Source organism: Oryzias melastigma, linkage group LG8 (assembly GCF_002922805.2).
Source record: "Oryzias melastigma strain HK-1 linkage group LG8, ASM292280v2, whole genome shotgun sequence".
NCBI classification, from domain to species: domain Eukaryota; kingdom Metazoa; phylum Chordata; class Actinopteri; order Beloniformes; family Adrianichthyidae; genus Oryzias; species Oryzias melastigma.
In genome coordinates, this window is record NC_050519.1 from 24,953,543 (window position 1) to 24,965,446 (window position 11,904).

General features: G+C 38.2%; 1 protein-coding gene across 1 annotated transcript; it reads right to left on the reverse strand.

The window, feature by feature from the left end:
- Positions 1 to 2,226: 2,226 nt before the first annotated feature.
- Positions 2,227 to 11,343, reverse strand: nat15 (N-acetyltransferase 15 (GCN5-related, putative)). Its single transcript, XM_024261127.2, has 7 exons — positions 11,111 to 11,343; positions 9,019 to 9,134; positions 8,765 to 8,894; positions 8,289 to 8,385; positions 7,507 to 7,741; positions 4,231 to 4,396; positions 2,227 to 3,553 (listed from the first exon to the last, which is right to left on the reverse strand). Exons 2-6 carry the CDS (start codon positions 9,126 to 9,128, stop codon positions 4,240 to 4,242), a joined length of 729 nt encoding a protein of 242 aa, XP_024116895.1. The 5' UTR covers positions 9,129 to 9,134; positions 11,111 to 11,343; the 3' UTR covers positions 2,227 to 3,553; positions 4,231 to 4,239.
- Between the last annotated feature and the right edge of the window lie 561 nt (positions 11,344 to 11,904).

The window sequence follows — 11,904 nt, forward strand, 5'->3', positions numbered from 1 at the left end:
TTTTATAGGGATTTAAGAAAAAGCATAATTGTTTCTGAAATAAAAAAGGTTTCTCTTTTTGAAAAGGAAATTTTTGGATTAAGAATAACCTTTTTTTTAATAAAGGAATTTTCATTTTTGATATAAGCAAATAGGTGTTAAGGTAAATGTTGAGATTGTGTTTTTTGTTGAAAGCCGTCTATTTAAATAATCCCAGAAAATTTGAACCAAATACTCAAATCTAGCAAACTAATTTTTAGAGGTAAAATGGAGCTCTTTCATTTTTGGAGGTATAGGAAACAGACAATCAAACAAACAAAAAAAGATCTAATATTAAATACATCTTCTTTGTTTTAATTTGGGGGCAAAATTTCCCTCTAACAGGAAGTGGAAATAATTTTAGTAGTCAAAGAGGCTTTTAGCATGTTATTATTGCATTTAATATATCTTTAAACCAAACATAATCAACAAAAAGTTTTGGAAGTTGAGGTAAAAACCATGAAGTATTACTCTGATGAATTTGATTAACTTTTTCTTTTGAAATTTCTTTAATAACTCTTGGATATGCTATGGATGTGAAGCCCAAATTGTACTTTTTTTTAAAATCTGTATAATAGAGAAAATTTTGATAATGTAGGCTGACAGCTTGGGAGGATTTATGAAAGAAATGTGAATAAAATATGAGTAACTATTTATGTCTTTGTAAATTAGATGGAACATTTGCTTAAATTAAACAAAATAAGAACAACAATAATCAAAATCATTTTCAAAAATAACCACTTTGTCTTTTAACCAACAGATGGGTGTTACTTTGTTCCAATCATGCAATTAGATATAAAAACTGTGAATTGACATTTGAAATTATTTTAAATAACTATTTTTCATCAACGACCCATCCTTATGCAAGCAGTGTTTTTAAAATGTTCTTGTAGCATTTTTCTCATGATGGAGGACATGAAGACAAAAAAGTTTAAAATTAATTTTCTGGGTTTTTTCTTATTCAAATTGCCGTGAATCAGGAGCAGATGAAAAAGTTTTTATTTGTGATGTAGAAAATACGCTGGGCAAGCCAAAAGATCCATGCTCCATTCTGATCATCCACTGTCAGACAGACAGATCCATGAATGTTTTTGTTTTCCTCGTCTGAGCTGGAATCTGGATCAGAACTGTACAGATGGATTGCTCCAGTATTGCTCACCATTTTTGTCGCACCAATAAGGTTGGGGTTGGGAGCTAAAGGAAGAAAGTGTAAACTAAGAGATAATGGGAAGTGGGGGCAGGCATGTTCTGTGCCAACAGTATCGCTCACAATTAGGAAGGGAATTTCTAATGAACTCCTGCAGCTCTACAGTCCAGATAATGTCCCAGAAAACGACACATATTTTTGGATTTGGCTAAAAACAACATAATCATACTTAAAAAAAACACTTGAAACACTGAAAATAGATCAAAAGATGATCAGAATGGGACTTTAATAAGAAGAAAATATAAAAACTTTCATAGTAATGTGATAAATTGTTTCAAATGTGCTATTTCATCGTATACATATTTGTAACCCTGGACTAAGTGTGTGATGATCAAATGACTCCCTCTTCTGGCCTCAACCAGTACTATTCATGCTACAAGAAAACAGGAAATACTGCAGTAATAGTCATGTCTCACTTTATTGTTTGATGCAAATCTAAATACTTTATTTTTGTTTAAAGCTACATTGATATTACACTAAGATCCATTATAACAGTCGAATCGTTAGCGTAAATACACTCCAAATGAATCTCATCCTGTAATCTGGTCTAGATACACACCAAGTGCATTTTTTTATAATTAATGAAGATTTTAAATTGAAAAGAATAATTTTAAGGATAGAATTCTCAATGAAATCCACTCCGTTGTTTCAGCTTCTCTGATGACGATTATGTGTATGTGTTTGTACCAGTGCTTACACAAGAAACATAACCATGATGTGTGTGCGTTTCAATGTTAGTGTGCAAACATCTCTTAGTACATCTTCATATATTCTCTATCATCAAAAAGATAAAAACACACAAACTTTTTTTTCTTTATCAGAGTGAGTCTTTAAATGAAAAAAAAAAATGCAAAAATGCAATAATTCTGTTCATTTTAAGAAGAATTTTTCCTAAAATGTTGCTGCTGGTCTTATCGGACTTCACTCACAAACCCCTTTAAAACAATGTTTCCAGCTGACAGCTTCAATGCTGATAACATTTAATAACTCAACACTCAGCCTTTAGTTCGAGTCATATTTTATTTAGTCTCTCCCAAGTCCAAACAGATGGACAGAAATGCAACACGGAGTCACACACTGTTGAACCCATGGTACAAAGGTAATCAAAGTAAAGAACAGGAACAAGAAGACAATCACAATGAAAAAAACAGTGTAAAAGAGTTCGGAGGTGGGGACAGTCAGTTTTCACGGCCTCTCCAGTCAGGCCCATTTATCACACAAACAACATTGGAAAGGTACTTCTGATTTCCCACAATCCCACATGCATCCCACGCTGTTCAGTCACAAAAAACTCTGATTTGATCCCTGTCTGACAAACTGGACTGATGGGTAAATCAAATACAGAAAGCCCAAAAAATGATCTCCAACAAAGTTACCCCTAAGACTATTTTGTCCAATATTTGGCACTTAGGAGGTGCAAACTGACCCTGTGAGCCTGTGGACATGCAGCGACTCTCCTGCAGGAGGCGCCGTTAGTTTGAGAGCTGACATAAAAGCCTAATGTGGAACATTTTTTAAAAAAAATTCACATTACCAGCAATGTTATAAGGGAAAAAAATAAATTAAAAGCTACAGGCCTGCAGCCTGTCATCTTTTAAAATCTTTAAAATGAGTAACCTCTGGGAGGACAAGGGCGGGGCTTCTGGTGGACTGATGACCACCCATAAATCTAAAGGACGTTTGGTCTGATGCGGTTCTACTAAACCACTAACTAGTGGAGTAATAAAAAAAAAAAGAGGAAACTGCTAACGTTATTGAGATTTTACTGCATTGTGTTTGAAAGGTTTCTGTGTGCAATAAAGTTTATTCAAACTCCCAGACTGATAAACTCCTTCATCTTTCAGGATCAGGTCTTTAGGAACAAAGGAGCAAGTATGGATTACCTTTCATTCAGATCTACTAACAGCATAGAATACGTATAAATATTGAAATAAGTGGATATATTAGTATATATAATATACAAATAAAGTACATAATCTCTGGTAGTAGCAGGAAGGAGGAGGGAAACAGGAGGAGCTGCTTTGAACCCTCAGTATCATTCTGTGTGTGGAGACCAGAACTACAGTGTGTGCTGTCAACATGTCATCTGAAAGTGAGTCCAGCGCTGCATGGATACAGGCTGCAGGTCTAGATCAACAGTTCTGGATGAGTGGGAACCAACCCAGTAGAAAAGTCCAGTGGTAGATCCTGAAAATGTAAGCTCCACCTCCCCGCACGGCGCCGTGACCGCATCACGTGTGGAGCGCAGGGGGGCGGAGGAAGCCGGTGATGTGAAAGCACGCGTGTGTTTTGGTCTGCACGGGGGAAGACTGGCGAGCATCAGAAGAGCTGAAAAACAAGAAACAGTGACGACTAGAGCTGGGTATCAGCAATAATGTCCAGAATCAATTCAATTCACCAGAGCCTGGATCAATTCAATTCAGTTTTTTTTCCGATTCTTTCGATCCACTCAGTTCAATTCGATTCGATCCAATTTTGAGTTTACACATTTAGATATATTTGTTCAGAAAACATTAATAATCTATACATATGTTTTGAAGATATTCATAATAATCTGATACAGGTCACATACTGTAAAATGTATTGTTCTGCTTCTCCTGGAGGGAGTTTCAGTTTGGCCACTAGGTGGCGATCGCACCATAGCATTACACTTTATTCCAGAAGAAGAAGAAAGAATGATCAAAAAACAGTTTTTTTGACAACAAATGGTTACTTTAAAAAATATTTCCTTAAAAGGTTTTGGAAAATGTATGTCTGTGAGTTTATAAAGATGTTCATTTAGTCATCAATGTATATTTAAGTTGACCAAGTGTTAGCATTAGCCGTTCTATTAGAAATCCCATTATACTTTAGCATCAAGCTAGCAGACTTTACAATTATGCGTTAGATCAATCTCTACTTTTATGGATCGATTATTGATCTGTGAAGCTTAGATCGCTTAATCGATTTCATCAACCCAGCCCTAGTGATAACCCTTGATACGGTGGGTGTGTCGGGGTACTCACCGCCTGGCGTCACATGGTTCTGCTGTACTGTATGCCGGTCTTGGAGGCGATGTTGGACCAGGGGAGCAGAGAGCGCAGCAGGGACTGGGCCTGCCGGTACAGCCGCTGGGGGATGGAGCAGGGGCTCAGGCTGGCCAGAGCCGAACCGATGTGCTGGATGTAGTCAGTGGAGGTGGTGGTTAAGGAAAACAGGAAAATGATGAACTGGAATTTCATTATCAATCTGGACAGCAAAGAAAAACCTGTTCCAAAAACTCTGCAGAACTGTGTACGATGTTCCCTTGTTCATGCTCTAAAAATAACCTGCGATAGGTGAACTCCACCAAGGAGGAATATATATGTTTAAAGGCTATATAACTACACACTTTTCTCAGAAAAACATAAACATTTTCAATCTTTTCTTTGTCGTTTAAGCTCACAAAGCTCAGAGTGAAACAAAGATCTGATCACTGTTGGAGATTTGTCTCGCTTTGTCAAACTTAACGCATTCTGTAAAGGAGATTGATTGACAAGGTCTAAAGCCAATCAGGACACAGAACACAGTTCGCTGTTAAAAAAAGGCAAAATTTCGCTGTAAAAATCAGCGAAACGGCAAGAGTGAAAAAGTGAACGTGTATCACTACACATGTTCAAACTCGTGTTATTTCTGTCAAGAGAAGAATAAAAAAAAAAGGTTAACCAAAGAACTGTGACAAAGGCAAAGCCTAAAAACATCAGGCTGTGCGTTCAACACCCTTTAAATGACTGGAGCCATCGAATGAGCTGCAGAACAGACTCCAGACTCTTCTAAAGAAGGGTTCCAGAAATCAGGAAGCTGTAGATTTGAGATAGGCAACTCCATGTCTCGAGGGCTGTTGTGTCTGCATGATTTCCAGATATCCAAGACCAACTCATGACTGATTACCTGGTTCAGATAATTAAAACAAACCAAAGCAGACTATGTAGGAAAACTTACTGCTTTAGATCAGTAAATCATCTTGGAAGTTCTTTCAAAGTTCTGATTGTGGAAACGCCACAATGAACCAGTGATGTACTTATACATCACTTCACTAACTTCTTAGAAGGCCCAAAGTGCTTTACAGTCACATTCACACACTGAATTTGCCGACACTGCCACCAACCTATCACCACCAGGAGCCATGAGAGGACCCGTCGACACATGGGAGAGCAACAAACCTGCGATCATCTGATCAGAGGTCGACCGCTCTACCTCTGTACCACAGCCGTCTCATCACTGAGGATGTATTGATATTCGTCCTCGCTGGTCTTTCAGACTCCATCAAATAGTCACCCACACACCTGAGTTTGTTCAGACTCACTAGCTGAGTTTACATGGACACAAGTAATCAGAGTAAACATCTGATCAGATTAAAATACTCGAAATACTCTGACCCGATCGGACTCATTCAGATCAAAATTTCCTTCTGATCCAGATAGTCGGGTTTTACCGATTGATGATCTGATCGTGGTGCATGTGAGCAATTCATTCCGATCGTGTGTCATTACTGCGCTGGATTCTACGTCATGCATGGAGGGTGTAGCACTCCTCTGGAGCGCGAACAGGACCGATCGCTGCAGCCGGACTCATAGCTCTATGTTTGCAAACAGGGAAGGATGCTTTGTTACGGTGTGAGCTTTGGATCGCAGTGCGACCGGCTGTTCTGCGTGAGCGAGCTGCCGGACTGGGGAAAACTGTGTCTCCCGAAAAAAACGTCTCTCCAAGCGGCTTCAGAACGATGTCAGCTGGCGGAGCCGGCTTTTGAAAGCAGAAATGCTGCCTGGAACAGTCCTCTGAAACCGTGCAAACAATCATGTTCATTTGTGTTTACAATCGTGTCCAGACAAACTAAAGGCTGATGTTATTCCAACATATTTACCAAGATACAGATTGCTGCATTATCTGAATGGATTTGTAGTGCATCCGAGGCTAAATGTCTTACTCCAACCCTTCCTCCGGGTCAGTGCGGGCAAGAATAACATACTGACCAGACGGATTTAGAAAACTATGAGCGAGCAGTCACTTAAAAACATTAATAACTAGATATGTAGCTGAATGTGGCCACTGAAGATGCCAGAGCTGATAGCTAAAACTGATAGCAAAAAATGCTCAAGCTGATAGCTGAAAGCGCTAAAACTGAAAGCTTGGCAAATGTCAAAGCAGCCAAAAAACTGGAAAAATGTCTAATTTTAAGAATGTTTTATTCTTTAGGGCAGTAGAGTTTAGCTAATATTTTAGCATTAGGCTAGCTGTTTTGTCTCTAATTTTAGCAAAACAGCGAGCATAATGCTAAAATATTAGCTAAACTCCAAGTTAGCCTAAAACAGCCAGAATGTTGCTACATTAAACTCCATATTCCCTAAAAAACTCAGTATTTGCTAAACATTTTAAAGTTGAATTATGTCTCTGTCTGAAAGTATGCGGATGTTCACAAGTTTTAAAGGGCAAAAAGTTTTAGAAGGATTTGAGCAATTTCAAATTCATTCCTATGGGGCACATTTTCCTCAGTATTTAAAAAAAACTCTAATGTTTATGAAAACCAAAAGTACAGGGAGTAATTCTCTGAATGAGTTGAACGTTTGATACCAAGATTACTGAAATTGCTAAAAGCGTGAATGAGTTTTTAAGAGCCAAAACACGTACAGAAAGGAGCAGGAGAATCAATAAAGTGTGAATACCGTAAATCATTCACACTATCATAATAAAAGCACACTTGAAGATCATCTCTTTTTTTCTTTACAACAGAATTTTCGACTTTTTCTTCTACAGCCGTTTCCTGTATTTTAGATACTTCTGCGCGTGTCACATTATTCTGATTGACTGTGTGGTGATTGTAAACGTTTGTTCTAATCAGATGAAGTTTTTCTGAGGCATGTACACAGTTTGAGGACATTTTGCTCATCAACCGCAGCTAGTGTTCAACACTGACTCTAAAAGACCAAACTCCTGTGAAGGTAACACAGATTTGTGTGACCAAAGTGCTCCGCAAGAACTTTCTTAAGTAATCTTTAGTAAATGACTGTTTTGTGATATGTTCTCTCCGGCTCTGTGTGTTTTGTACGACTCAAAAAGGTGCGTAGCAACAGATAACCGCTAGAGTTTTGAACACGCCTAAAGCCTAAAGCGTGCATTTAAATGAACATTTCAATGGAGGTGGACGCTTGAACGCGCATCGTCGAGCCCGGTGTGAATGTAGCTTCACACTTTATAAAAACAGAACAGCAAAATTCCTAAATGTTGTGATGGAAAAGCTTTTGTTTGTGTTCTCAAATGGATATAATATCGTCCAGGGCGGATGACCTCCGTTAATGTACAGCACGTATGTGAATCCATCTTTGAGGACGCCGCGGATGGAGTAGTAGTAGGGCAGGTAGTGGTGCTGCCTGAAGTCTCTGTTCTCGTAGAAGTGGATGGCAGTGTTGTTGGTGGTGAGGACGTGCAGGTAGATGGCCTTGCAGTGGTCCTGGGCGGTGGTGGAGATGTGCTCCTTCAGACTGTCCAGCAGTAAGGAGCCTGATCAGAGGGAACCAAACTTCCGTCAGACAAATGTAGAAAACTGTAGGAAAATAGACTTCTGAGTGAAAGGAGGCTGGAAGAAGAAGTGGTTTTACACTTTATTCTATGGCTGAAATGTTTGTTATTTTTATCTCCTTTGGATGAAACAATCTCACACTTCAAGCTTTTGTCTGAAGCAAACAGCATCAAAAGATGGAATGGAAAATAAAATACAATGAAGGAAAGAAACAGCTTCCTGAACACTTTGATCATCTCATCTGATGTAATTTGTCACATTATTTTACAGCTTTATGCAGAAAAACTGGACAGGAAAAGCTACAAAGAAGAGGAACTTTTACCCAAAATAAACACAACTTTAAGAAGAAATATAAGCAAAAGAAAAATCAAGTTTAGTCCTCCAATTCATTAAGTTTTTATTCATAAATCTAAACAGAGTTGGAATTACTAACACGGGTCTAGCTCCCATTTATACATATGAAACACAAAATACCAACAAGACCATACACTATGTGTGTGTGTGTGTGGGTGTGTGTGTGCGTAGTACCAATTCCATGTTTCCTGAACTCTTTGACCACTCCCAGGCTGAGGATGTAGGCTACCTGTGTGTCCACAGGAAAACTGGAGGCCAGGATGTCTCCATCCTAACACACAATCAGACGAGAGGCAGAATGAGACGCAAAAGATGGAAAAAATGTAAATTATTGTTTAGTTTTGTCATGTAAAAACTGTGGCTTTGAACTGCGGAATACTGATGGTAATAATTGTAATAATTTAATGTTTCCAATGTAACTGATGTCATTAAAGTTAGATTTTATTTGAAACTGCAGTGAAAATACTCAGAAAGAGCAGATTTGAAAGGGTTTCATCGTGGAAGTGCTGGACAGACGTCTTTGCTGAACCCAAAGCAGCAGATGATGGAGGATCTTTGGATTAAAGCTCATATTTGATCTAATCTGCTTTGCTTAGGTTGAATTTTAAAACCAGAGCAACTTTTTCAAACAGCTTCAGAGAACTTCATACCTCTTTATGCACTTTGGTCCGGCCTTTGATCTCAGCCACAATCATTCCCACGATGCCTCCTCTGAAGGTGGCAGCGAGGGAGAAGAACTTCTTGTTGGAGGTGATGTCTTGATACCATGAGTCTGGGTACCTGCATTCAAACACCAAACCGTCAAACCGCCATCTCCAACTTGAATCTAAAAGACTTTTCACGGTTCATCAGTTTCCTCAGCTGCTGCAGGAACCTAGAGAACAGAGAGCGGGGCACATCTTACTCGATTGGAAACCAATCGCTGCAGAGCTGCTTGACGTTCTCTATGTCATCGTGGCAGAGGAAGCGGAGCTGGACTTCACTGAGGGCTGTGGGAGGCGCCACGTCACTCATTCACACCTGCAGCGGGAGGGAGACCAGAACAGATCAGCATCTTATGATCTGATCAGACAAAGAACCAAGGTTTAAATTTAACAAAAAAAGAAAACCCAACTGTTTTCATCAAAATCAATGAGGTTTGTTTCAGTAATTGAGCAAATTAGGTAATAAAGTCAACAGAAATTATTTAAATAATTTTGTAATTCAATACAAAAGCATAAATGTTTTGAAAAAAAAAAGGTTCATTTCCAGATTTTAAATGTAACAATACAATAACTACTCAGACGTGCAGACAGGAAACATTTCATGTGACTAATACAACAATACAACAATAAACAACCACTATATAATTAGAATTTTATCAGATATTTTTTTTAATGAAGACTTATAGAGAAGATCCACATCAGACACCAAAGATTTGAGTCTTAGTTAATCCATAATCCAATTTAGTTAGAATTCTTAAGAGCTTACATGTTTTTTTTGATCAATTTTAAACTTTTTCCTTTAAATTCATGCTAAACTGTATTAAACATTTTTTTATGAGAAAAAGACAAAATAAAAAAGAAGACCAACCAAATATATACATTAATTTTAATGTCAGAGAATCTGTTAGAAATTCAGTCCCTTTGAAATCAATCATGAAATAAACTTAATTCGTATTCTGGATGTCTTTTCAACATTCATGGTTCAGATTTTGACTTAAAGCAAAACTTATCAAAACACTTTGTTTATAAATATAAAAGTGTATCTTGTTATTGAGTCATAATAATTATTTCAAGTCCCACTCAGATAATCTTTTGATCTGTTTTAATAGTGGTCTTTTAATTATGATTATATTGTTTTTAGCCAAAATTTAAAGACACGTTTTTTTTTTGTTTGTTTGTTTGAGCTGGACTGTTGACGCGAAGTAAGGCCACCACACTTCCCGTCACCCATGTGTTCACTCGTGCTCTTGCTAGCTTACAGCCTCTCACACCCCCCAACCTAACATTAGCAGTGCAGCAAAAACAGCGACTAACATCAGAACTATCCAGCCGTACAGTTTAGATCCAGATTCCAGTTCAGACGAGGAAAACAAAGACGCTCATGGATCTATTAGTCTGTAAGTGGATGATCAGAATGGAGCGGAGCAGGAAGCTCATGTTCTACGTCACAAGAATTTTTTTTTTTAATTACATTTTTTGTGATTCACAAGAATTTGAATAAATAAATACTCAAAAATACATTTTAAGCGTAATTTTCTTTATAAATGTCCTCCATCTTCAGAGAAAATGCCACAAAAACATGTTAAAACACCAAAAACATCATCAGAGAGGAACTTTATAACATGTTTATGGAGCTTGGGGGATTTCACAGTGGCTGTGACATTGAGCTGTGGTACAGTGTCCTGCCACCACGTGAACATGGGAGCCACAACATTTAAGTTCCTTTAACTCTGTTTACAATCATCATATAGACATATATGATCTGGGATTTAAAGCAAAACCTCAGTGAAACAATGACACATGAAACCATTTCATTTCCTTATCACGGCCATCAGGGTGCTTCAGTGTTTAATCTCCAGAAAACTCCGCGAGTAAAGACAGTTTTAGTTTTACTGTTTCCACAGTAGCATCAGCTGTGACCTCAGAGGAACAGAAAAAAACGACTTTATTCTGAAATCGGGTAAAAAAAAATTCACGCAGAGAGTTTAGCTCGTGATCAAACTAAAACCCTCCAGGCGGGAGTTTGGGACAGAAAGTTCGTCCGGGGCGCCTGAAGAAAACCAGCATCTGAGCTGCTCATCAGCCCTCTTCACTGTGCTGACTAAAGTGTTAGCAAATACATTTTAAACCCGGATTTGGTTGAACTTTTAAATCTTAATCTTCTATAAAGACATATTGACATTGAACGAATTGTAAAAATATGTTTGGACTGACTTACGGGACGTTTTAATGAACTCACAGATGATAAGAACCCATGCTAGCAGCTAACACTCCGATGCTAAGCTAACGTACCTCGTAATAAGACTCGTAGCGGACGAAAGTCGAACAGAAACAGACTGTTTAGGAATCAGTCGCAGCTGCATCTACTCCGCACGCAGCATGACAGCGCAGCCGTTTGGTCTTCACTCTCAGAAGCGGCTCATTACGGTAGGAACGACACACAGGCTGCTGCTCCACCAACAGCTGGATGTTTTCTTCCTGTTTGGAGCCGTCACCATCCCCGATGACGTCACGATGTCCTCTTCTTCTACTCCTCCCCAATGAGCGTTCACAAAACATTACTGCACGCTACTGCCACCTTGTGGACAACTGGTGTTTCTGCAGAAATGTTCAGCTTCACTAGACACATGATTGATCCTGAAGAGAATGAAGAAAGTGATAACAAAAATAAATAAATAAATAAATAAATCACGTGATATGATTTAAAACTACTAAAAATATAAAACAATTCAAATTCATTAAGTAAATTAAAAGGTCAGATCATTGATCGGTTTGGCATAAATCTGTATCTGATGGTGGAAAGATATTAAAATAATTCCTTTGTCAGCTGAAAGATTCTAGTTTGGATACACGCCCTCACAGAGACAAATTCAGACATTTATATCAGTCAGGAGAATTAAAATTAGCCTCAAAATCAGGTCAGACAAACATGGATCAGGTGTTCAGTCACAAGTCATGGTGCACACATCCAGACTTTATTTACTTTTCCTGTTTTATATAAATAAAAAAGTTGACTCAAGACTTTGAGGACTAAAAATGCAGTTAGTCCACTTTTATGAAAAAACCCTGCAGATTGAAGAAAATAT

Coding starts and splice junctions, on each gene's coding strand:
- nat15 (XM_024261127.2), bottom strand. CDS start 9,128: ATGAGTGACGTGGCGCCTCCCACAGCCCTCAGTGAAGTCCAGCTCCGC. Junction 8,386..8,764: donor GGACCAAAGTGCATAAAGAG/GTATGAAGTTCT, acceptor ATTGTGTGTTAG/GATGGAGACATCCTGGCCTC. Junction 7,742..8,288: donor GTTCAGGAAACATGGAATTG/GTACTACGCACA, acceptor CCCTCTGATCAG/GCTCCTTACTGCTGGACAGT.